We start from the raw sequence: 26,302 nt of genomic DNA, 5'->3' as shown, positions 1-26,302 counted from the left end.
CACCCTCTGATTGAAGAAATTCCTCCACATCTCAGTTCTAAAGGATTTTTTCTATGCAATACAATCAGCTTTCAATGCTCGACTTTTTGACTTTCTCCTTTGTGTGCTACACCCAAGGTGATGCAAAACTGCGATCTGTTGATGGCCACACCTCAGTGACACTGGGGAGTCTGCTGGACGATCAGCACTGGCACTCCATTACCATCGAGCGCTACAACAAGCAAGTGAACTTCACCGTGGATCAGCACACACAGCACTTCCGAACCAAAGGAGAATTTGATTATCTGGATATTGATTATGAGGTACTTTAATCTATCATGATATACGATGTAATGTTTTCACTTTACACCATTCCCACGTGCACCTTAAAATGTTTCTGTTATCAATTGTAATGGTCGAAGTGTAAGAGGTACACAGAGCTTAGGGAATGTTAACTGAAAGCCATACAACTTGACATGCTACCTTGCTTTCCAAACTCAAAATATATTGAAGTGCAAGTCAAAAACGCTGTTAAAACGTCATAAAGTATAATAGCCCTAACCAAGAATGGCTCTTGGCTGTTAATTTATATGACACCCTATTACCCTCCTATGACAGAATCAGTCTGGAGCTTGAATGGGTGCTCCATTGTCTATTCTAAAGAATTATGGGTGTTGCGGAAAACTCTAATTGGGGAGGACATAACTCTGGTTCCTTGTTTTTGATACAGCCAGTGGGTTCTTGTAATCATGACTTGAGGCATAAGAGCTCCTGTGGTGGCTAAATGATTCAAAATCCACTTTCTAAGAATATAGATGCCGTTTACATATTGATTTGTATCTTAACATAAATTAATATCACCGTTCCTCTCATTCAGCATCATCCCAGTGATTGCTGTGTAAACGGTCCTTATTAAGCAATACCGCGCTTGTAAAATTTCTACCTTTGGTTTTAAAACTCTTCATGTTTTACTCCATCCCCATCCCTGAATGCCAAAGCCATCCCAGTTTTGATACACCTCAATCTCTGGTCTCTTGGGTTTCCTCAGTTTTAATGCCTGCACCATTGATGGCCATGCCATCAGCTACATTGGGCCTTAAGCTGACAATTCACTCCTTAATCTTCCATCCTAATGCCTTCCCTCTCTTTATTGTAAATCAGGATGTGGAATAGAAGAGGACTTGGTAAAAATACAATCACCAGGGAAGCAGCTTTGAACAAATTGTTGGAACAGTGGTCTAACAAGTCCATGGGTCCTGCTGTATTTTGTCTTAGAGTCTTTAATTAAGTGACTGTTGAGGTAGCAGATGCATTGGTCTTAATTTTCGAAAATTCTGCAAAGTAGCAAATAATAGCTTTCTATTCAAGAAGGCAGGGAAACAGAAAAGGTATAGGCTAGACAGCTTGATGTCTGCTTTAGGGAAGGGTTCAGAAGCAATGATGAAAGAGGTTGTCTATGTAGCTCAGCACTTATGAAAACTCAAGGTAATCAGGAAGCAACAGCATGGTTTTGTGAAAAGGAATTATGTTTCACCAACTTATCAGAGATCTTTGAAAGAGTAATGCGCACATTGGATGAAGGGAACCTGTCCCTAAAACCATGCAATAGGAGCAGAATTAGGCCATTTGGCCCATAGAGTTTGTTCTGACTTTTGATCATAGCTGATATGTTTCTCAACTTCTTTGTTTTGCCTCTCCCAGTCTTTGATCCCGTTACTATTCAAGAACCAGTCTATGTCTGTCCCAAATACACTCAATGATTTGACCTCCACTGCCTTCTGTGGCAATGAGTTCCACAGATTCACCAACCTGTGGCTGAAGAAATTCCTCCTCATCTCAGTTCTAAAGGGTTATTTCCTTCAGTCTAAAGTTATGCCCTTGGGTCCCAGTCCGTCCTAATAGTGGACATATCTTTTCCATGTCCACTCTATCCAGGTCTCTCAAAATTTTGTAAGTTTCAATGAGATCGAGGAAGGTGACGACCTAATGATTTTCATCTAGAGACCCAGGTTCAAATCCTTTTATGGCAGATGGTGAATTTGATTTCAATAAAAATCTGGAATTAAGTGCCCAGTGATGACCATAAATCCATTGTTGACTGTCAGAAAAACCATCTAGTTCATTAATGTCCTTTGGGGAAGGGAACTGTCATCCTGGCTGACATGTGACTCCAGACCTACAGCAATATGTCTGACCCTTAACTGCCCTTTGGGCAATTAAGGATGAGCAATAAGTGCTGACCTGGCCAGTGACACCTTAAACCCATTAATGAATAAAAAAGTCCATTCTCCTCCTTCTAACCGCCATCAAGTACAGACCCACAATCCTCAACTGCTCCTCATATGTCAAGCCTTTCAATGCCAGCATTATTTTTGTGAGCCTCCTCTGGACCGCCTCCAATGCTAACTCATATTTCCTCAGATTTGTGACTCAAAACTCCTCACAATATTTCAAATGAGGTCTGACCAGAACTTCATAGAGCCTCAGCAGCAAATCTTGGCTCTCATATTCTAGTCCACTCAAAATGAATGTGAACATTGCATTTGCTTCCTAACTGGCAACTGAGGTTGCATGTTAACCTTAAGAGAATCCTGAACTAGGATTCCTAGGTCCTTATACAGAGTCATAGAGAACGGAAACAGACCCTTCGGTCCAACCCGTCCATGCTGACCAGATATCTCAACGCAATCTAGTCCCACCCCAATCTGCTTCAGATTTCTAACACCTTTCCCCAGTTAAAAAATAGACCATGCCTCTACTCTTCCTACTAAAGCGCAGAACCTCAAACTTTCCCATATTGTATTCCATCTGCCACTTCTTTGCCCATGCTCCTAGCCCCTCCATAGCCTCCCCGCCACATCAAAATTACCTGTGCCTCCGCCTATCTTTGTGTCATCTGTATTATTCCAAATGTGGCCTAACTAATCCATTGAAGGATGTTCCAAAGGGGTTTATTCCATTGATGACTGCAATGAGTGGGTTGTTTTATAACATTGGGCTTGACTCCAGGGTTAAAAGAAGGAGAGGTGACTTGAACAGTCGCAGTGAGGTGGAAGTGGAAATTATCTTTCATCTCGAGGGTGAGTTCAGAATGAGGGGCACTGTTTAAAAACTAGGTTTCACCCTTTTTAGGACAGCGGTGAGGAGATTTTGTTTCTCCCAGATGTCTGTGTGACTTTGGAATTCTGTGCCTGAGAAGGCAGTGCAGATGGTGTGATTCAATGTTTGTAATGCAGAGTTAGATATATTATTGTTTAGGCAAGGAAAATCAGAGGTGTATTGGGGTCGATTTGAATGTGGAATTCAAAACAATCATGATCTGATTGAATGGTAGAGCGAGATTTGAGAGGCCTAATGGCCTAAATCTATTCTGAATCAAATGTTCTTTTGTCTGCAAGTTCCTTTAAGGCATTCCTTATATTACCTTTTTGATCAGATTTTTCGTCTCGATATCTCCTTGTGTGACTTGGTGTCATTTTCTTTAACCTAATGTTGCCGTAAAGTGCCTTTGGACACTTCATAATGTTAGAACCACAATACTAAGTGCTCCATAAATGTAAGAGCTTGTTGTTGACTTTCACTGTCTGGAATTGATTAATTTAAGGAAGTCTCAAACATGTTGAAATTAATGCGTTACGACTTTTAGAATTGAACAGAGTCTCAAGATTAACCACATTTATATTTTCTCTCTGTTCTGCTTGAGAATGAGTGATCTGGTTGTGGGTGTCTTTCTGTGGGTAAATGTTTTCTGGTTATGACTAGAAGTGCAAACCAGCAATAAATATATTGCATCGCTTTTGACCACAGTATGATACCTATAAAAACTGGGTGGTATTGTTGAAATGACAAAAAAAAGACAGATGTCCTTTTTTCAATTATTAGGTTTCACACTGTGCTTTCACTGTTTCCTTAAAGTTTATTAAGAAGAAGAAGTTTTCTATTAGAAAACTATCTCTTCGCCCAGAGAAATACAACTCCTCCTTCAAATGCCAAATTCCTGATGACTGGAGATGTGCTCAAATAACACAACTGCAGCTGGGAAGTTTAAACTCAACCAGTTAATACATTTAGGATTAAAAATAAACACACATTGAGCCTCCCCAATATAGAACATTCTGGTGCAGCAACCTCCAGAGTTCAGCACTGTCAGTACTACTCCCTGCAGTGATGTCCAGTGGCCCTGAATCAATCTTTATTCATAATATCTTTTGTTACACGATTGCCCAGTTTGGCAACATCAATTTCATCCATTAGCCATATGATTGATATAAGTCAGTGTGAGATCTTTACTCAGTTGTAGAATAAAGTATTTAAGCCTTGAGTATGCTGGACTTCCTGTCGTCTGTAACATTCTATGGTCTGACAAAGGGCCAGTTCCAAGGCTGATGGATTGTTGATGGTAACCGTGAAAGCACTAAATTGTCATAAAAAACCCAACTGGTTCACTAGTGTCATTGAGGGGAGAAAATTTGCCCTCCTTATCTCATCAAACCCACGACGGTCTCCTGACCCACTGTGATGTGGTTGTATCGTCCTTGCTGAAAAGGCCTAAAAAGACACTGGGATGTATTAAAAAAAACTTCTCAAGTCAATGAATGTTGGTTTTGCCGATGACTTCAATTATTGAAAATGAATTAAATAGAAACCTCCTACCTTTGTAACTTCCTATGACCCCCTCAAAAACGGTAACTCTCGCAGTCTGTTGAGCCTTGATGACCATCATGCACCATGTACTTCCATCTGCCTCACTGGATCCCAAGCTGTGGAATTTCCTTCCTCCGAACTTATACAATTCTGCCCAGCATTTATCGCCCATCCCTAGTTGTCCTTGAGAAGATGGTGGTGAGCTGTTTTTATGAAATGCTGTGGTCTCTATACCATAGCTTGACACACAATGCCCTCAATGAGAGAATTCCAGGATTTTGATCCAGTGAAGGAAAGGCAAAGTCAGGATGTGAGTGACTTGGAAGGGATTTTGCAAATGGTGCTCTCATGTATCTGCTGCCTTTGTCCGTCTAAATGGAAATGGTCAAGATGCTGTCTAAGGATCTTTGGTGAATTTCTGTTGTGTATCTTGTTGGTAGTGCATTTAACTGCTACTCATTCTGTGAGCATGACTGTATCAAGCTGTTGCTTTATGAGTCTGTGAGACAGCTCTCCCAGTTTTGGCATTCACTCCCAGATGTTAGGAAAGGGGACTTTGCTTTGTCAGCAGGGCTATTTCTGCCGTCATCTTTTCAGGTGCCCGCTGGTCCATCTGGCTTCATTTCTTTGCTGAGACTTCATTGCGATTGATCCAACTGAGTGGCTTGTTCGGCCATTTCAGAAGATTATGTTTGTCATTTACCATCAGTCTGACACAAAAAGCATGTGCAATACTGAAGCAGCAAATTTACGGTCAGTGGAGAATTCAACAATACATCTTTATAATAATTACGTGCACCATTGCTGTAGAAAAACACTTGAGATTTTCACAAAAACATGGTTAATAATTATTTGTACATTGAGTGAAGAAAGAAAAGTAATTAACTGTTTTCAGCATCTAATTGCTTTCGGCCTCTAAAACCTGCAATTGTGAGATGCATATATTTAATGTGATTGAAAAAAAAACAAATCCTCCCAGCGGTATAATATTCTGTGGACTGACTATAATTACAGTTAGGTTTGCATTCCATCTCGTAGATAGATATTTTTAATGCCGTTCAACATGGAGTCATTAAAAATACTAATTACTCAAGATAGAAAAAAAGCATTTTTACAGATCCAAATAAAACTATTTTTAAAATGCAGAAAATGTTGTCCATTGGCAAGTCTGAGATATTACAATTCTTTTGTGAAGTTCTTTCATTACTCTTCCTCCTGTCCTTTAGAGCTCTTTACTTAGTGTTCACATTCTCGAGCCAGAAAGTCAGAGGTTCAAATCCCACTCCAGGACTTGAGCATGACTAATGTAGATTGATATTCAAACACAGATAATGAGGAGGAATTATGCTGTCAGAGACACCACTGTTTGCGTGAGGTGTCAAAGCAAGGACCTGTCCACCACCTTGGGAGAATGTTCATTGCTTTGTTCCAATGTAGAACACGAAGGTTATAGGCAATAATATACCTACCCTGACATCACATTATGACAAAAAAGGGAGATATTACCTGGTCATTATCAAAATGCAACAAGATCGGCACAATATTGAGGCTTGGTTTGACAAATGTTAAGTAACATGCATGCCACACAAATGCAAAGCATTGACCGTCCCCAATAAGGTAAGATCTAACCACTGTTCTTTGACATTCAATGATATTATCACCATTCAAATTTCCACCAACACCCTAAAGTTAATCAATTGTGTCTCAAATATAAATCAAGAGCAGATCAGAAGCTAGTATACTCGTATCTCACCTCGTGAATCCTGAAAGCCTGTCCGCAATTTACAAAATGTAAGTCAGGAGTGTGAATATTCCCACTTGCCTGGATGGGTGATTCCTGAAGAAGGGCTTATGCCCGAAATGTCGAATCTCCTGTTCCTTGGATGCTGCCTGACCTGCTGTGCTTTTCCAGCAACACATTTTCAGCTCTGATCTCCAGCATCTGCAGACCTCACTTTCTCCTGGGTGCAACTCCAAGAAACTTGACATCATCCAGGGCAAAGCAGGACTTGATTAGCACCACATCCACAAGCATCGACTCCCTCCACCAGCAATGCTCAGACATGGCAGTGTGCACTATCTACAAGGTGCACTGCAGAAATTCACCAAAGATCCTCAGACAGCACCTTCCAAACCCACAACCACTGCCATCTAAAAGGACAAGAGCAACAGATACATGAGAACATCACTGCCTGCAAGTTCCCCTCCAAGCTACTCACCATTTTGACTTGGAAATATAACACCGTTTGTTCAGTATCGCTGAGTCAAAATCCTGGAGCTCCCTCCTGAAGGGCATTGGGCGTCAACCCACAGTAGGTGAACTGCAGTGGTTCAAGAAGACAATTCAACACCACCTTCGCAAGGGCAACTAGGGATGGACATTAAATATTGACCAGCCAGTGATGCCCACATACCATGAGTGGATATAAAACAAAATACATTGTGGAAGCCTCTTGTGCACAAATTGGCTGACACATTTCCGACACATGAAGCAGGAGCTAGGAGAAGGCCCATCAGCCCCTTGAGTATGCTCTGCTATTCAATAAGATGAACTGTGACTATGCTTCAAAAGTACTTAATGTGTTCTGGACTGCTACTGTGAGTTTATGAAAGACACTACCTAAATGCAAGTTTATCATTTCCCATCATTTTTTAAGTGTGCAGCTTTAATTGTGTCTAAGATATCTACTGCCTGGATTCCATTGAAGCTGAATTAATTTGACTTTTGTTTTGTTTTCGCCTGACTTTGTGATGAGTCTCATCTTTTCCTAAGAGGTTAGGTTTTGTGAGCGACTGATGGTACATTGAAGTGCGGATGACTTGTCCCTTAAATCATTGAATATCAGGTGTTACAGATTCAGTAAATGGTCACTGTAAGTAAACCCTGTCTTTCCTGGGCAGGTGCTCAGAATTGACGATGACTTGCTCTCGTTCTGACAAAATGGATTCTAAGATGACTGAAAAGTCCACCATGCAGACTCCGTCACATGTGGGGCAAGCAGGGCTTGAAGGGTTGAGGAGATGTGTTACTTAGAGTTTTTTCCACCTTGTTAAATCCTTTAACCTGTGCAAATTCCCGACTAAGTCTCTTGATGCGTTTGCTGCCCTCCAGAATAAACTTTTCCCATTTTGATTGGTCACAAGAAAGGGGCAATTGTGAATCAGCTGAGTCTTCAGGAATGTTTTGAGATCACCCCTAAAGCAATTCCACAGACCTCTGTCACCAATTTCCAAGCAGAGAGTTACTTCAGAAGTCTGGTGTCAAGTACATGAACGACATTAAGTCAGTACAGTCTGTGCTTTTATAATGGAATGGTGGTGTTCTTGTGCAATCCTGAGTTATGGAAAAATTGTGGTTCAGAAAGAGCACTTAAAGTATTGGCGGTGTAATTGCATTACAACCAAATTGCATTACATGTTTAAAAGTTGTGCTTCAGAAAGTGCATTCCCAATTCTTCAATCGCATTACAGTGAGTTCGGGTTGACGAAATACACGTTATATCAGAACAAGTTAAAAAAAAACGAACACCTTTGATTTAGCAACTTATTATAGTTCTAAGCATGGAAATCATAGCATCTTTGATCAAATCTAATCTGTCATCACCGGCAGCTGATCGGTTTTGAGAATTAGGAAATAAAAGCTGGAAATATTCAACAGATTTAACGCGTCTTTTGAGAGAGAAACAGTGTGAAACAGGCGGAATTGTATTGAGCAGAAGTGGGTCCACTGTGGGTCTGGATGTAAGGGTTTACTGACATAGCCACATAAGTATAATGGTCACAGCTGAGGCTACAAGGGAAAAGAGAGGCACCTCCATATTGACAGAAAATGTGTCTGCCTACCAGGACCAGGCAGGTAGGTTCCAGTAATTTGGAAGGATGAAAGCATTAAGCAATTGTCTCAGAAAATAAGAGCCCAATTCACAAGAAGCCATTTGGAGGTTGCCTTGGACAAATTTATCAGTTTGGGAAGTGTCTGTTTAGATACATGTGAGATGCCAGCAAAGGGTGTAAAATGGTTGTTGATAAGCCAATTCACTATTGTTGGGGAGTGATACCAGTGAGAAGTCTCCAGTTTTGTGTTAAGCAGTACAAATAACCTTTATTCAGAGGTCTTTTATCACACATGTAGGAGAGGCTGAAGACCACTCCATATCTGGCTTTCACATGGGACCCAGTTGCACTCTTAATTCTAGCTCAGATTGGTGGTCAGTGATACTCTACCTTTTACAATAAAGTACATGATGTTTCTATTTTGCTAAACTATAGTCTTCAGCAAGTCTATTCCCAAATATCTCTTATCAAATGGCCTGTTACAGATATCCGCCACTGTGAGTTTGTACATAACTTCTTATAATTTAGAACATAGAACAGTACAGCACAGAACAGGCTCTTGAGCTCATGATGTTATGCTGACCATTGATCCTCATGTATGCACCCTCAAATTTCTGTGACCATATGCATGTCCAGCAGTCTCTTAAATGTCCCCAATGACCTTCCTTCCACAACTGCTGCTGGTAATGCATTCCATGCTCTCACAACTCTCTGTGTAAAGAACCCGCCTCTGACATCCCCTCTATACTTACCTTCAACCAGCTTAAAACTATGACCCCTCGTGTTAGCCATTTCTGCCCTGGGAAATAGTCTCTGGCTATCGACTCTATCTATGCCTCTCATTATTCTTGTATACCTCAATTAGATCCCCTCTCCTCCTCCTTTTCTCCAATGAAAAAAGTCTGAGCTCAGTCAACCTCTCTTCATAAGATAAGCCCTCCAGTCCAGGCAGCATTCTGGTAAACCTCCTCTGAACCCTCTCCAAAGCATCCACATCTTTCCTATAATAGGGCGACCAGAACTGCACGCAGTATTCCAAGTGCTGTCTAACCAAAGTTTTATAGAGGTGCAACAAGATCTCACGACCCTTAAACTCAATCTCCCTGTTAATGAAAGCCAAACACCATATGCTTTCTTAGCAACCCTGTCCACTTGGGTGGCCATTTTAAGGGATCCATGTACCTGCACACCAAGATCCCTCTGTTCCTCCACACTGCCAAGAATCCTATCCTTAATCCTGTACTCAGCTTTCAAATTCGACCTTCCAAAATGCATCACCTCGCATTTATCCAGGTTGAACTCTATCTGCCATCTCTCAGCCCATCTCTGCATCCTGTCAATGTCCCTCTGTACTGTCAACGACACCTCCAACCTTTGTGTCGTCTGCAAACTTGCTGGCCCATCCTTTAATCCCTTCATCCAAGTCATTAATAAAAATTACAAACAGTAGGGGCCCAAGGACGGAGACCTGTGGAACATCACTCACCACTGACTTCCAGGCAGAATATTTTCCTTCTACTACCACTCACTGTTTAATTTGTAAGATTCTTTGTTCTGTTTTCTTGGATTTATTTTATTCCCAAAGCTACAATTGTCTTAACTTATGATCTCTCTTTAATTCTCAACTCAGCAACTTAATTGAGTTACTGCAGCAAAAAATCTTTTTCTGCCATATTTATGCCAACTAAAACTCCACAGGCAGCCAGCTTGCACCACCTCTGGCCGTGGGTATCCCTAACTGCTATGGATGCCTATTTCTAGTTAATGAGCAGCTGAGATACTGCCTTTCCAGCCTTTAGTTACACAAGGACTTGTGATGTGTTTGCTAGAAATTTGCTTGAACTCTGTTATCTCTGTTTTTCTCTGTCTCTGTACAGATGCTCCCAGATCTGCTAAGTGCATTTCCAGCATTTCCTGTTTTATATTTCATATTTCCAGCATCAGTAGTATTGCACTGATTGGCAATTTTTATAGATTTCTCTCACTCAGTTCATGAAATAAACCACTGCTTGTTCTTAGTTACTTAATAAAACTCCACAGAGGGAAATTTATTGAGTAACCCTTCACCAATTGTTTCGGTTGAACAATTTATTTTTCTATTGTGCAGCATAAGTCCTTCAACTTTGATATATCATCAATAGATTCAAACTGGCTACATATAATTTCTAATTCCACCAAGTGAACCATTTAATTATGTGTATCAATTATTTCTTATGATACTGTACCAGTCCACTTAGCTTTACCTAGCTTATTCTGGTAACTAATTAAAGCTCTCTGCCATAAGTAGTGGCTTGTCCTATACAGTCATTAGACTTATTTAGTGACTAAACTGACCATTGCTTTGTCAATGATGGTTCAATACATCAGTGATATCTTAAATTGACTTAAAATTCCCTGCTACAAGCAAAAATAAAAGGCTATTGTTGTACAATTGAAAATCAATGGAAGCATCATATTAGTATATCTTACCAAATGTGCTGTGATACCAAATGAATACAGTTTGGTTTCACCACAGATGTTTTCTCACTTTTGATTTGTCACCTCTGGGAAGGGTGGACTGTGTCGAGACAAAGACAGGCAATTGTCGAAGTTCCTGGTTACACTCCCCATCTCTATTCCCTGAAAAGTTGCCCCAGTTCACTATAAATCCACACTCATGCTCAGCCTTGTAATTCTAATACCTGTCCCCTCCACATTTCCTTGACCACACTTCATCCCACTCTTTCTGCTCTTTTACTCCTCTCAACCCCTTCAATCAGTATAATGCTGAACCCACTTAGACAAGACAAAATTTATAAAGAGAACTCACAAACCCTTTTTTAAGATCTGGAAGTCTTTGTGCAAACTCACGAATCTGCCACTTGACTAAGAACTAGAAAAACCATCATCCCCCTCTTCATAATCCCATAAATACTGAAATGGGATTTCAAAATTCCTTCCTAATGTTGAAATGTAGGAATTAAAAATGTAAGAACTCAGAGCAGGAGTAGGCAATTCAGCACCTTAAGCCTGAACTGACATGTAATATGATCATGGCTGATCTCATCTAGGCCTCAACTCCACTTTCTTGCCAAGATGGTACCAGCACGGTCGGTAGTGTTTGGGCTCATGGGAGCCTGTCCATTCCAGGCCGGGCAGCATTGTTTTTTTCCATGTAATTTGGCCTGTTTTCTTTTCTTCATCTTTTCTTCTACATCCCAGAGGCTGGAGCAGTGTCGTTGGGTACGTGGCTGCAGCGTTGGCAATGTGGACCAGGGCTCTTGGGGGCATAGGCATTGCTCAAAGCCAGGAGTCTTGGTTGCAGCAGTATATGGAGTGGGAACCTTTGGCTGATGTTGGCCCTGAGCTTGTATTTTTGGTGGTGGTGGTGCCAGAGCAGGGTCTCCTGGTGGTGGTAAGCTCAGAATTTGGTCTCTTGGCCATGTTGGCGAGACAGAGGCAATCCAACCAGTGTCTCCTGGGTCATTGTTGCTGCTTCCAGAGCAGGACTACTTGAAGCACAGAATACCTTGTGGAGAATTTGTTGGAGCTATGAAGCCATGCTTAAGATCCCAATTTGAACAGAAGATGAACTCTTATTTAAATAATTTCTTTATAGCTTTATTGTAACTCAAAATGCCACCAGATTGTGGCTACAAAACATGTTTCAATGTATCTTCATGATATAGTTGACAATAAATAAATCATTCAATCATTCATCATCTCCTTAACCTTTCAAATAAAAGTCTGTCTATCTCGCTCTTATATTTACTCAATGTCTCAGCAACCACCTCACTCTGAGGTAGTGACATCCATGTCCCTTTGAGAGAATTTATTTCCCTGCATCTGTATTTTTAATCTGCTACCTCTGATCCGAAATCTATGACCTCTCATTCCAGATTGCCTCACATAAGGAATTACCCGTTCTGCACCTCCTTTGTCAATTCCCTTTAACACTTTATTTACCTCAAAGAACTCCTCTCATTCTTCTAACTTTCAGTGTATTGGCCTAAACTGCCCAGTCACTCTTTGTGAGACAAATCCCTTCATCTCTGAATGGGTAGGTAAAAGGGTTAAGATCCACAAAGTTCTTATTATATCATTCTGATGGATGCATAACGCAATAGCAATCAAATTGTTCACCCATCATGGCAATGAGTTTTATCAATTCCTCTTCATCAGATCCAGACATAAGATGATCAAGTATCCAGTAATAGAGATTTAGGACCCAACATCCAACATCTTCAGCCTTTCAAAAGTACATAAAGAATGCTCTTTTACCCAGTTCCTCTCAGTGGAATCCAAATGTGTGTAAAACAGCAAATTTTAGAGCTTGGAAATTTACATATGTAAAGTATTTTCTCCTTCTTTGTCATGTATTTAAACTCCCAGGTAATCCAATCAATCTGAATGGTGAAACGTGATTTTGTTATGTTGTTAGAATCCTACAGAGAGACTGCGTAAAGAATATGCCAGGAAAATATCGATAGGAAAGAACTGTCAGTCAGTATCACTCCAATTCAGTTGCTGCCACAGGATGCGCAAAACCTAATGGTCAACAAGATAACCAATGCTTGCCATCGGCTTTTAAAGCAGGGTCCTGCTGAGGGAAGTGGATGATGTTTCAGTTGTCTTATCCAAAAGAGGAGAATTATTTCCTGAAGCAGTGAACTGGGACAAAACTAGCAGAAAAATGGACATGTTCAGATCCTGAACTCTGATTTGAGTAACAGTGCAAATTGGTCATTGTGTGTTTTGAGGTTTGTTTTGATAATGCAGTCATGTGTGAAGCAGAAGTTATCTCTCAGAATGGCACCATGCACTGGACTACTATTGAATTAAAAAATAATACTGATATCATCGGTAATACACCAAGGGCAAAAGAAATGTAATTTATAATTGTAGATAACTAAATCTTAGCACCTTGATGTTTTCAGAATTGAGTACATGTTAACTATTGAGCAGAAACTGGACTGGATTAACTGTGAAAGTACTGTGGATACAATAGCAGGCCAGAAGCTAAGAAACCTGCAGCAAGTCACTCACCTCCCAGAGCCTGTCCACCATATGCAAAGCACAACCAGGAGCATGCTGGCATGTTCTCCACTGGCAGGATAAGTACAGCTTCAAAAACACTCAAGAAGCTTAACACTATCTCGGACAAAGCAGCCCATTTGATTAGCACCACATGCACAAACATCCACTCCCTCCAACCTCCACCACCGAGGCTCAGTCACAGCAGTGTGCAACATCTACAAGATGTACTGCAGAAAATTGCCAAGGTTCTTAAGACAGCATCTTCCTAATCCACAATCGCTCCCATCTTGAAGAGCAAGAGCAAAACAAAATGGGATCATTACCGGCAAGTTCCCTTCCAAGACACTCAACTTCCAGACTCGGAAACACATTGCTGCTCCTTCAGTGTCACTGAACCAAAATCTTGGAACTCTCCTTTAATGGGATTGTGGGTGTATCTGCACCAAAGGACTGCAGAGGTTCCAGGAAACTGCTCACCAGCACTTTGGCAAGGACAATGAGAGATGGGCATTAAATGCTGGCCCACGCAGGTGATGCTCACGTCCCATGAGTGAATATAGATATAAAAAAAACAGAGTTAGGAGAAAGCAGGTACACAGTTTGCATTGAAATGACAGGCATACCTCGCAATAGCTTAATTACCATTTTGACACCTGTGACTTGTTGTCTGGTATGTTTCTGACTGAAAATGCCAACCTGCAATTATTTACATCTATGAGCAACAATAAAGTGAATTGTTTGAATTATAAAGAGAGGTTGAACAGGCTGGGGCTGTTTTCCTTTGAGTGTAGGATGCTGAGGGGTGATCTCGTAGAGCTTGATAAAATCATGAGGGGCATGGATAGGGTAAATGGACAAGGTTTTTTCCACAGGATAGAGGAGTCCAAAACTAGAGGGCGTAAATTAAGGTGAAAAGGGAAACATTTAAAAGAGAGCTGAGGGGCAACTTTTTCACACAGAGGGTGAAGAATGTATGGAACAAGATGTCAGGAGAAGTGGTGGAGGCTAGTGCAATTACAACATTTAAAACACATTTGAATAGGTACATGGATAGGAAAAGCTTAGAGGGATATAGACCAAACACAGGAAAATGGGACTAGTTCAGTTTGGGAAACCTGGTCAGCATGGATGAGTTGGGCTGAAGGGTCTGTTTCCAGGCTCTATATATCTCTATGATTGTGTGACTGGGCAAAAGGAGATCAAAGCCATGAGGTGGAGTTACTTTGTGAGAATTTATTTTATTGTCTTAAGGATGATTCTCCCCTCTTTTGATCAACATATAAATTCTAAAAGCATTTTCTAGAATGAAGCCAAGGAGGTTGAATTATGAAGAGAGTCTGAAGAAGTTATGATTGTCCCACTCAAAGCTGAAATTATTAGATGCAGATCTAACAGAAGCGTTCAAAATTTTGAAGGGATCTAATAATACAAATAAAGAGAAATTTGTGATCAGATGATTAATGTCAAAGGAATTTTCAGAGCTTAGACCCTGGGTAGTTGAAGGAATCCCTATCAATGTTGGAGAGTGAAATTTAAGATGTTAAAAACACCAGATTGTGGGAGAGCAGAAATTTCAGAAGGTTATAGAAATGGAGAAAGCAGAGGCCACGGAGAAACTTACAGGGCACAGTGGATTATATATTGCACATCAGTCATTAGAAAGCTTCTAATTGTAGCCAAGTTAAATATCAGCTATGTTGAAAATATACAAATTATTTCCCACATAAACCTTGAACACAGCCTTTATGGTAAGTCATTCTTGGCTTCTGTTTGGGGAAAGGATACTCTGTGCTTTTGAAAAGAAGGTATGTATATTCCTTAATTTCTGACTGTGTGATCATTTTAACAATCAGCAGCAAGCATATTGTGAATTTCAATGAAGAGGATCATTTACTCACTCACGTTGAAAATCTTGTTGTTATCATGTTTGATTACAGCTTATGCACCAACTCGTGGAAGATATGGTTAAAGCAGATAGTCTACTTTGACACATTATAAATAAAGGAACAGTCTTAGACTACATGATTGTAGACATGGTGAGGAATTGTTTTCCATTTCTGAATTGTAATTACTTGTATTAAATGACTGATGTTATATATCAAAGTCATCGCAGGAGTCCCTTGAAGAAGTGGACCTTTTTTTTAACAGGTTGAGAAGTTAGCTGTTTATATCCGAAGTCAGTTCTCTGTGTTGGTGGACTGAAAAGAAACAGGCATGGAAACCTTTCGATTCTGATTTCTCGACTTTTTAAAGATTTGGATGTTGCTGTCTTTGTTGCTGTTGCTACTGTGCAGAACTTCACACCAGGCATTCAAGACAGTCAATCTCTTGGTTTCTGGGTGACCGATTCAAGTCAGGGGTGCATTATAAATGGACTGGATAAGGATCCCTTTACTCTAGAGCATTCCCTTCTCCTTCTCGACAATGCAATGCGATATGATTCAATACAGCACAAGAACAGCCCACCATGCCTGCACCAAGTCCTATCCCTTATTTAGAGACATTGCTTATTGCCCATACATGGCTTCTATCCCTCTGTTCCCCTCCCATTCATGTGTCTATCATGAGATGCCTTAAATCCTGCTTCACCACCTCCAATGACAGTGCGTTCCAGGAGCCCACCACCCTCTGTATGAAAAGTTTTCCCCGCACTTCTCCCCTAAACTTTCCCCTTCTCACCTTTAACCTGAGCCCTCTTGGAGTTGACTTTTCCACCCTGGGAAATAGCCTCTGACTATACACACTATTGACGCCTCTCATAATTTTGACGACCTCTCTCAGGTCTCCCTTCAGCCTCCCTCTTTCCAGTGAAAGCAATCTGAATTCATCAAACCTCTCCTCATAACTAAAACCCTCCAGACGAGGCAACATCCTGGTGACTCTTCTCTGCACCCTCTTCAAAGCATCTAAATCCTTCTGGTAATTTGATGGCCAGAGAACTGCATACAATATTCCAAATGTGGCCTAACACAAGTATTCGACAGCTGTTACATAATTTGCCAACGTTTATATTCGATGCTGGATTAGTGGTGCTGGAAGAGCACAGCAGTTCAGGCAGCATCCGAGGAGCAGTGACATCGACGTTTCGGGCAAAAGCCCTTCATCAGGCTTTTGCCCAAAACGTCGATTTTCCTGCTCCTTGGATGCTGCCTGAACTGCTGTGCTCTTCCAGAACCATTAATCCAGAATCTAGTTTCCAGCATCTGCAATCATTGTTTTTGCCTCTTTTATATTCGATGCCCCAACCAATGAAGGCAAGCGTTATTACAATGCGGCAGTTATTTTGAATCACTTGGTCTCTCAATAGCCATTTGTTGCACCAATCAGTGTCTATTTTAAAAGAAAAAAATCATTCTGGATGATCCCAGATCAAATACAGTTCATGTTTAGAAAGTTACTGATAGGACATGCTTGCACTGGGCATAAAAGTTGGATTTGATTCAGCTTCTCATGATTAGGGTACTCAGCTGCTTTACTGTCCAGACAGAGAACATTGATATGGACTGGACCAGATACCCTCAAAACATATTAAGAAGGTAGCCTAGATCCTAACTTTTTCTTATTTTATAGGTAACTATCAGGTGCTGTGTTCCAGATGCGATTTGACTGGTCAAACTACTTGATCCTAAGTAAAACAGAATTTATTCAAACCTTGTCGTTAAAATATAACAAAAGAAAGATGAGCATGGAATATCTTAACCCTATTGAAAAACTTCACAGAAGAATAGATACAGTACCTATTATTAATTAACTGTTCCAAAATAGTAACATCCCATAAACACCCTTTGGCAAAAAGGCAAATTCAGAAAAACAGATAGGATTGCAGGTGCATGCAGCAGTACAGCACGTGAATATGACACCAAATTAAGCAAATCCTTTTTGCCTGCAATTGGTCCATATTCCTCCATTCATTACGTATTCATGTGCTTATCTAAAAGCCCCTTAAATGCCCTTATCATATCTGCCTCCACCACCACCCCGGCCTATGTTTCCATATTCGAGACTGTGTTGCTGGAAAAGCACAGCAGATCTGGCAGCATCCGAGGAGCAGGAGAATCGATGTTTCAGGCATAAGCCCTTCATCAGAAAGGGATTCCTGATGAGGGGCTTATACCCGAAACATCGATTCTCCTGCTCCTTGGATGCTGCCAGATCTGCTGTGCTTTTCCAGCACCACAGTCTCGACTCTGATCTCCAACATCTGCAGTTGTCATTTTCTCCTAGGTATTTCCATATGTTTGTTTGATTAAATACAAGTTTTTATCATTCCTTCTTTATACTTTTTCTATAATAATTGAAGAGTAGTTCAGGCTACTTTAAGCTTCTGTTGTCTTATACCAGCTGCGAAGAATAGGGTTAAATGGTAAATTTCATTGCAATACCCAAATTCTTATTTTTCTTGAATCACTAATTCTTGGGAAATACACACAGTTTCTATAGTTTGTTGTTTTCTGCACATCAGCTGTGATGTGATTTTTAAAAATATATCTTTCTGTTATGATCTTTTTCCCATGCATGGCTCAAGTGTTTTTTGTTTTTTAATGATTCATGCTTTGGCTCAGTGTGATTGTATTGCAGAAGCTGCACATTTCACCAGTGCTAACACTGCACAGCGTGTCTTAACATCTTTAAGCCTAACAAGGACAGAAGGTTAGATGGAAGGGGCAGGTGGTGTTGAGGAGATGGTGAGGTTGCTGAAGGATTTGGCTGAAGGCTCGGAAATTGGACTGTAAAGTGGCAGATGGAATGCAATATGGGAAAGTGTGAGCTTGTGTACTTTCTTTGCAAGAATAGAGGCCCAGAGTATTTTCTAAATGGGGAACAGCTTCAGAAAGGGCCCTGGGAGTCCAAGTTCAAGATTCTCCTAAAGTTAACATGCAGGCTCATTTGGCAGGGAGGAAGGCAAATGCTATGTGAGCATTCATTTCAAGATGCCTATAATACAAGAGCAGAGATGCACTGCTGATGCTGTAAGATTGTTATGGACCAGATCAAATCCTCTGCAAATATATCCAGGAGAGAGCCTCGACCCAAAATTCTATTTTATTTAAAGGCAAACGTAAGGTGCTGTGTTTCAGATGTAAATTTGATTAGTCACACAACTTGATTTTATGCACACTTTTGCCCCCAGTTTAATACACGCAAACAAAAGAGAAATTGTTATAACTTTAACCCTACTGGCAAACTTAACAGAATAATAAATTATTTAACTATTAATCAGTAACTGTTTCAATATAATAACATTACATAAACACTCCCTGAGAAAAGGCGCAGTCAGTAAAATAGATTATCTCATGTGATTCTGGCAACAGAAAGAGAATCCAAGTTTTTAGTTACAGCAGAGAGGGAGACAACTTTCACAACCAACTTCAAAGCCTCAGATCTACTGAAAGCTGAATAAAACCCTTGTCCTGTGGAAGCCTGAATCCATTCAGGCTGCTTCCATTGTTCAAACTTTAAACACGAAAAGAAACCAAGGCTTCACAAACTGTTTTCTTCATTGGCTTCAACTAGATAGCTCACTACCTATGGCTGAAAACTTCCCTTCTTAAAAAAGGACAAAATACACCTCTTAAAGCCAAAAGCATTGTCACAATAATGCTGTGGTCAGACTGCAAGTGGCACTTTGGGAACAATTTTTCATCTTCTATCTAAGGAAGGATGTGTTCATGCTGGAGGGGTTCCAGGGAAGGTTTACAAGAATGAAGCTGGGATGAAGGCTTGTCATATGAGGAGCAGTTGTTCGTCTCTTTGGAGACACAATGAGGGGATTCTTTTCCATTCCTGAACTGTAGCTAGGTGACAATTCTGGGTCTGTACTGGATGGGGTGAAGAAGAATGGGGGGGCATCTGATTGAAACTTACAGGATACTGTGAGGCCTGGATAAAGTGGACTTGAGGAAGATGTTTCCATTCGCAGAAGATACTTGGACCCGAGAACACAGCGACAGTGAAGGGACAACCTTTAGTACTGAGAGGAGGAATTTCTTCAGCCAATGTATCTATGTAACTCATTGCTGCAAAGTTCTTTGGAGGTCAAGTCGTTGAGTGTATTTAGGACAGAGGTAGATAGGTTCTTGATTGGTAAAGGATCAAGAGTTACAGGGAGAAGGCAGGAGCATGGGGTTGAGGAGCACACCAGTCATGATCCAATGGCAGAGCAGACCTGATGGACCGAATGGCATAATTCTGCTCTATATTTTATGGTCCTGTGGTCTAATTTGTGATAAGTAACAGTTCACTTGAAGATCTAAAGTGCTTTAAAAGTTATAACTCAAGCAGAACGAAAAGAAAAATGAATCCATTTATAAGAGCATCAAAGAGTGCACTTCAGCTGTGCAAAGCGATAAATTGATTATTAAAAGGTTCAACATTGCTATTGTGTAATAAAAGTTCATGGTTTGACCATTCATGTCAGAATTCAAAACACCTGGTGGCACTTTGAAATTTATGTCTGATTGCACTCGAGTGTTTCCACCCATTGGATTCATTTTATTTGATCCAAGCAGTTATAGACAGAAAAAAAAAACACATTTTAACCACAGCCAACTCAGAGTTTAAAGGCAATACTATAATTTGTGCTTATACTAGTCATAACTTCTTTAGTTGTTACTTCCTCATCTGTCTAATTAGTGTATGTGCCCCATACTGGACCAGAAATATAGGCCATGAAATGTTGTAATGTAGAAGAAGTTGGAAGTTATTTTGTTTGACAGTTAACAGAATAATGTACTGCAGAGAGTGCACTGTCTGTTCCTATTTGGTTCCAATTATCTTTCTCTTGGTTCTACATCAATGCTTAAGTTTCCTTTAATCTCCTGTTCTCTTCTTTCACTTTCCCATCTCTCTCGGGCTCCGGGTCTCCTGCTGAGGGTCTATGTATGGCTGACCAGTCAGAATGCATTCAACTGCAATGTCTTAGTCTCTGTGAGGGTCTCAGTGAAAAGCAAAGTGTTTTTTTTTAAATTATTCACTCATGGGATGCGGGCACCCTGGCTGGCCAGCACTTTTTGTCTATCACTGGTTGACCTTGAGCTGCCTTCAGCAGGCCTCATGTGTTAGGTAGACCCACAATACCCTTATGGATGGAATTCCAGGATTTTGACCCTGTGACAGTGACAAAATGAGAATATATTTTCAAACCAAACACAGAAAATGTTGGAGAAACTCAGCAGGTCTGGGAGCATCCGTGGAGAGTGAAAAAGAGTTAATGTTTTGACACTTCTTCCGAATTGAAACGTGTTGGCAAGTGTTGTTTTCTACATTCGAGAGAAGCAGCAGAGAAACAAGACAGCCACTAATCCAGAATCTGGTTTCCAGCATCTGCAGTCATTGTTTTTACCACCTAGATGGTGGAGAGACCCGGTGCAATAGACAAAGGGACTGTTAATAGTGGAGAAAGTGAAATAAAAGATTTTAAGTGAGAATGAATCACCATGTAAAATGGAGAGACTGTTTATTAACAAACAAGAAAATGCTGTTGAGGTGGGGTGGGGATTGTGGGGAAGAGACGATGTCAGTAAAATGAAGAATAGACATAATGCAGTCAGTTTCTGAAGTTATGGATATCAGTGTTGAGATATTAAGGTTGCAAGTTGCCTGAGCAGAAAATGAGATGTTGTCCCTTGAGCTTGTGTGTGTTTTGCAGGAAAATTGCAGCAGACTCAGGACAGATATATTAGTACAAGAGCCAGGGGGCTTCTTGAAATGGCAAGCCACTGGGAAGTCAGGGTCATTCCTTTGACAGAGTGAAGGCATTCTGCGAAGTGGTCATCCAATCTGTGTTTGGTCTCACCAATGTAAAGGAGCAGTGTGATATATTTTGAGCAGCAAACTAGACTGAAAGACGTACAAGTAGAATTCTGCTTCAACTGGAAGGTATGGATGGGCCTTGCACATTGAAGAGGGAGAAGGTGAATGGGCAAGTGTTACACCTCCTACTTTTGCATGGGAAGATGCCATATAGGAGACAGGAAGGATGAGGTGTGATGGAGGAATGAACTAAGATACCATGTATGGGATGGTACCTGTGAAATGCTGACAGCGGAGGGGAGGGGCAGATATGTTTGGTGAGGGCACCCAGCTGGAGATGGTAGAATGATTGAGCATGATCCTTTGAGTGTGGGGTGGAAATAAGACAAGGGGACCCCTATCATAGTCCTGGGAAGGAGAGGAAGGGGTGAGAACAGAAATGAGGGAGATGAGTCAGAAATGGCTTATATTTCCAAGTTCGGATGGCGAGTGATTTGGAGGGGATCTTGTGGGTGGTGGTGTTCCTATGTATTTGCTGCCCTTGACCTTCTAGTGGTCATGGATTCAGAAGATGCTGTCTAGGGAGTTTTGGTGAAGTTCTGCAGTGCGTTTTGTAAATAGTACACACTGCTGCTCCCAAGATTCAGTGGTGGAGGCAGTGAATGTTTGTGGTGCTAATAAAACTGCTACTTTGCCCTAGATTGTGTCAAGCTTCTTAAGTGTTGTGAGTGCTGCACCCATCCAGGCAAGTTGGGAGTGTTTCATCACACTCTTGACTTGTGCCTTGCAAATGGTGGGCAGGTTTTGGGGAGTCAGGAGGTGAGTTACTCACTGCAGGATTTCGAGGCTCTGACCTGCTCTTGTAGCCAATGAATTTATTTAGTGAGTCCAGTTGTGTTTCTGGTCAATGGTAGCTTCAGGATATTTGTTAGAGAGTGATGGTAATGCCTTTGAATAATAAGAGGCAGTCAATCCCTAAGTTTTTGTTTGATGTGAGAGTTACTTTCCAACTTTTAGCCCAAGCCTGGATATTGTCCAGGTCCTGCAGCATTTGGGCATAGACTGCATCTGTGTCTGAGGACTCACAACTGGAGTTGAATATCGTACAGTCATCGGTGAACATCCTGACCTTTGATTGTATTATGGGCTGAGGTTGGTTGGTAAAGCAGCTGAAGATAGTTAGGCCTAGGGCACTACCCTGAAAACCTCCTGGAGAAACATCTTGGAGCTGAGGTGACTGACGTCCAAACAACACAACCAACTTCCAATCAGCAGAGAGTTTTTCTCTGATTCCCATTGACTCCCAGTTTTGTTAGTGTTCCATGGTGCCATTTGTGGTCAAATGCAGCCATCTACTTGTCAAGGTGGAATCACTCTCCCCTCATCCCCCAGTGTTCAACTTGTTTCTTCATGTTTGAACCAAGACTGTAATGAGGTCAGGAGCTGAGTGGCCCTGGTGGAACCCAAACTGGGCATCATTGAGCAGGCTATGGCTGAGTGGGTGCTGCTTGATGGCACTGTTGGCGACATCTTCCATCACTTCACTGATGATTGAGAATAGACTGATGGCATGGTAATTGGCTGGGTTGAACTTGTCCTGCCTATGGTATGCTGAATGTACATGGGCAATTTTCCACATGACCAAGTAAATAGCAGTGTTGTACCTGTACTGGAATAGCTTGGCCGTGAGTGCGGCAAATTCTGGAACAGAAGTCTATTGCCAGAATCTCCCACTGTTTTAATGGTGAGAAGTGGCAGGTTTTTCAAGCCAGTGGGACAGGAATTTGCAGAAAGTAAACTTCTGGTTGACTGGTGTTTGATTATGAAGGAGAGGGCCCACCTGATTTGTTAGCAAGTCTACATGATTTCTTCCATAGATTAGATTATCTATAGTATGGAAACAGGCCCTTTAGCCCAACAAGTCCACACCGACCCTCCAAAGAGTAACCTACCCAGACGCATTACCTACTCTATATTTACCCCTGACTAGTGCACCTAAACTACACATCCCTGAACACTATGGGCAATTTATCATGACCAATTCACCTGATCTGCACATCTTTGGATTGAGGGAGGAAACTGGAGCAAACCCACACAGACTTAGGGAGTGTGTACAAACTCCACACAGACAGTCACCCGAAGCAGGAATCAAACCCGGGTCCCTGGGCGCTGTGAGGCAACAGTGCTAACCACTGAACCATCGTGCCGCCCTGATGTATAGCATTAGCAAGTACAATTCACAAACCCTTTTTGAGGCTTCCTAAGGTTGTAAATATGCAATATATACACATGTTCCATACTTTTAAATATTTTATTCACTGCAAGTTGAAAAGAATCTTTGGAAGTCAGAAAAGTAATCTGTCACAGCATGTCTGCATGATACAGTAACAGACTCACTGACACTCGATATAGTATTAACAGAGAAAACAAATTTATTCACGGTGCAATGAGTTAGACCACTTTCATTGATTGATTGTTCTTGCTGGAGTGCAGGTTAGTCAACTGAATTTCTTTCTAAATACTGAATCTATGGTTTCATAATAATGGAAGTCTTTGCCACAATTAGACTGTAGTTGCCTCATTAAATTGAGCAAATGAAGTAAAACTGATCTGCTTCAGAATAATGGTGTTTTCTGTTTCTTAAATGGTGAAGAGAAAGTTTCAAATAATTCAATTTGTTTACAAAAGATGCAATTAGCATCATAAATGCTAACTATACAGCAAACAATTATAGCTTACAGTTGAGAGATTAGTGTATATTAATGATACTTAACTCCACAATGTGCAGTGATTGTGGTCCTTGAGATTTTCTGATGTAGCTACAATATGCAACTTTCTCCTTCTGTAAGCATAGTTATTTTAATGGGAATAAAACCCCTATTTATTCTATAAGTGAGGTGGTACTGTGCCATGTCATTTGGGAGTCCAGCACATGAGCAGGGTCCATGCTTGCAATTCAGAACATACTATTCATTTGTGTTGTGACAATCTGGGGCATGACAAATGGAAGTTAAGCTTTCACTTTCTTCACCTTCCCTCTCCTCCCACATTTCTACCAGAAAATGATGCAAAGCAGCAGATAACTCATCCTGTATTATTTCAACCCCTCTTCCTTCACATCTGGCAATCCTGAGAGGGCACAGACATTCCTGGTTTGAGTACTGAAGAGAGAAACAAGAAGAAGTAAAAAGAAAGCCTACCTAGTCTACCAGTTTGACCTCCCTAGTTCAACTTTATCATGAATACAACTCCCATCATGAATACCATTGATCACTATCTGCCTGGAGATTTTGATTGCTTTTTCCGCTATAGTAATGTTACAATATCACCCAACTCTGTTCCTGCGTCTGCCCATGTATTAATGCTTCTCCATTCACAAATCACTTAAAGCTTCAACTATACTCTCCTGGCAAGTCTCTGTGCCTTGATTCTTTCATATTTTAAGCCAAACCACTTACATCGGTATTTACACTATTTGTATCGGTACAGTCAGCTGTCTGTCCTTCAGAGATTAGAATTCCTTCCATCTCTACTTTCTTGGTCTTCTTTTAAAACTATATTTAAATCCACGACAGAATCTCCTTATCATTGCTCATACAGTGATTTGCTATCTACCTTTGCCTATACCTCTACGAAAAGTCACGAAAGGCTTTTCCATGTTAAGCACTCAACAAGTTGTGCTGATTACATACTTTGAACTGAAAATAAAGGTTAAATAGCAGACTGTAGGGTTGGTGTCCATGCTGTATGACTCTATGACTCTACACTCACCGTATTTTTCCATCGTTCCTTCCCATACCTATCAAGGTGCTTACTTTTGATGCTTGTTTTTGAAAGGACTGTTCATCAACCTCTCATTTAGTATCAGCAGTGATTTCTCAAAATCGCTCAAACATAGTCAGAATCCAGACAGTTCAGATCCATTCTGAATGGCATCAACTCGACCCTTTAACTAACAGCAGCTGTTTCTTCCTCAGCCAATGTTTCACCAGCTGTTCTGGCATGTTGATTCAAGGCTAAATGCTGAACACAAGTTTCAAAATATGTCATGAAACCCAATCCCTCCGTTCCAATGGTAGATGAGACCCAAATTCTAATTTCCATCCAAACCCATGTTGTATAGAACACTATCCAACAGTGCTAATCACTGAGCCACAGTACCACCCTATTGTTCTATGAACTTCTATGATTCTTTAGAAGCTAACAGCAGAGAACAATGAAGGCAGGGATTCACACATGTCTTATGCAGAGGGACGACCAGCTGATGTGCTTAATCACTAGAAGGTCATGACTGGACACTATGAATTTTCAAGAAGGCTAGTGAAATACTGGCCTATTTCTCAAGGGGCTGGACTACAAATGTGTGTAGGGTATGCCTGAGCTGTGCAGAGACTTGGTAAGGAAGATCTCATTGTATTCCCTTCCCCTGTGTGCACCATTACTCAAGCACAATTTATTTTCTTTGGAGGGATGCGGAATAATGCAAGGGCTGAATGGTTTGAATTATGGGAACAGTTTTCATTAACTAGGCTGTTTTTCACTTGAGCTTAGAAGATCAATTATTGATATAGTTCCATTGTTAAAACAAAAGCAAACAATGAAGGATTCTATGATGTTGACAGAGAGAAGCTATTTCCACTAGCAAGGAAGCATAATCTAAGATTATTCAGGAGAGCGTCTTTCACAAAAACGGAGCAGAAAGCTGAAATTCTCTTCTTAAAGGCTGTAAATGCTTGGTCATAGAGTCTTAAAACCACACAGCATGGAAACAGACCCTTCAGTCCAACTTGGTCATGCTGACCAGATATTCTAAATTAATCTAGTCCCATTTGTGAGCAATTGGCCCATATCCAGCAAGATGGTGAATAATGTCTTGAGGGGTAAGGTATTGGGGAGCATGCATCAATGATAGTTAAATACTGTTGACATTTACATCAGCAATGATTTAAGCGAAAGAAGAGACTGAATGACTGAGAAGCTGTTCCATTTTGTTTTGATACACATATTGAAGTGATTTAGAATGACAAAGATAACTAACAATTATAGGCTTCATTACTGCGGAATAATTACAAAAGTA

At 40.8% G+C, this 26,302-nt stretch overlaps 1 protein-coding gene across 1 annotated transcript in view; it reads left to right on the top strand.

Moving 5' to 3' along the window:
* LOC132817324 (contactin-associated protein-like 5) overlaps positions 1–26,302 on the top strand; it is a 1,293,865-nt gene that overhangs the window by 604,961 nt on the left and 662,602 nt on the right. The window contains exon 6 of the mRNA XM_060827734.1: positions 118–302. Coding sequence (XP_060683717.1) covers positions 118–302 — 185 coding nt within the window. The remainder of the gene's footprint in view (positions 1–117; positions 303–26,302) is intronic.

This window comes from Hemiscyllium ocellatum, chromosome 7, assembly GCF_020745735.1.
Source record: "Hemiscyllium ocellatum isolate sHemOce1 chromosome 7, sHemOce1.pat.X.cur, whole genome shotgun sequence".
In the NCBI taxonomy this organism is placed as follows: domain Eukaryota; kingdom Metazoa; phylum Chordata; class Chondrichthyes; order Orectolobiformes; family Hemiscylliidae; genus Hemiscyllium; species Hemiscyllium ocellatum.
The sequence above is the reverse complement of the archived record's forward strand: the minus strand, read 5'-3'. Positions and strand labels throughout refer to the sequence as shown.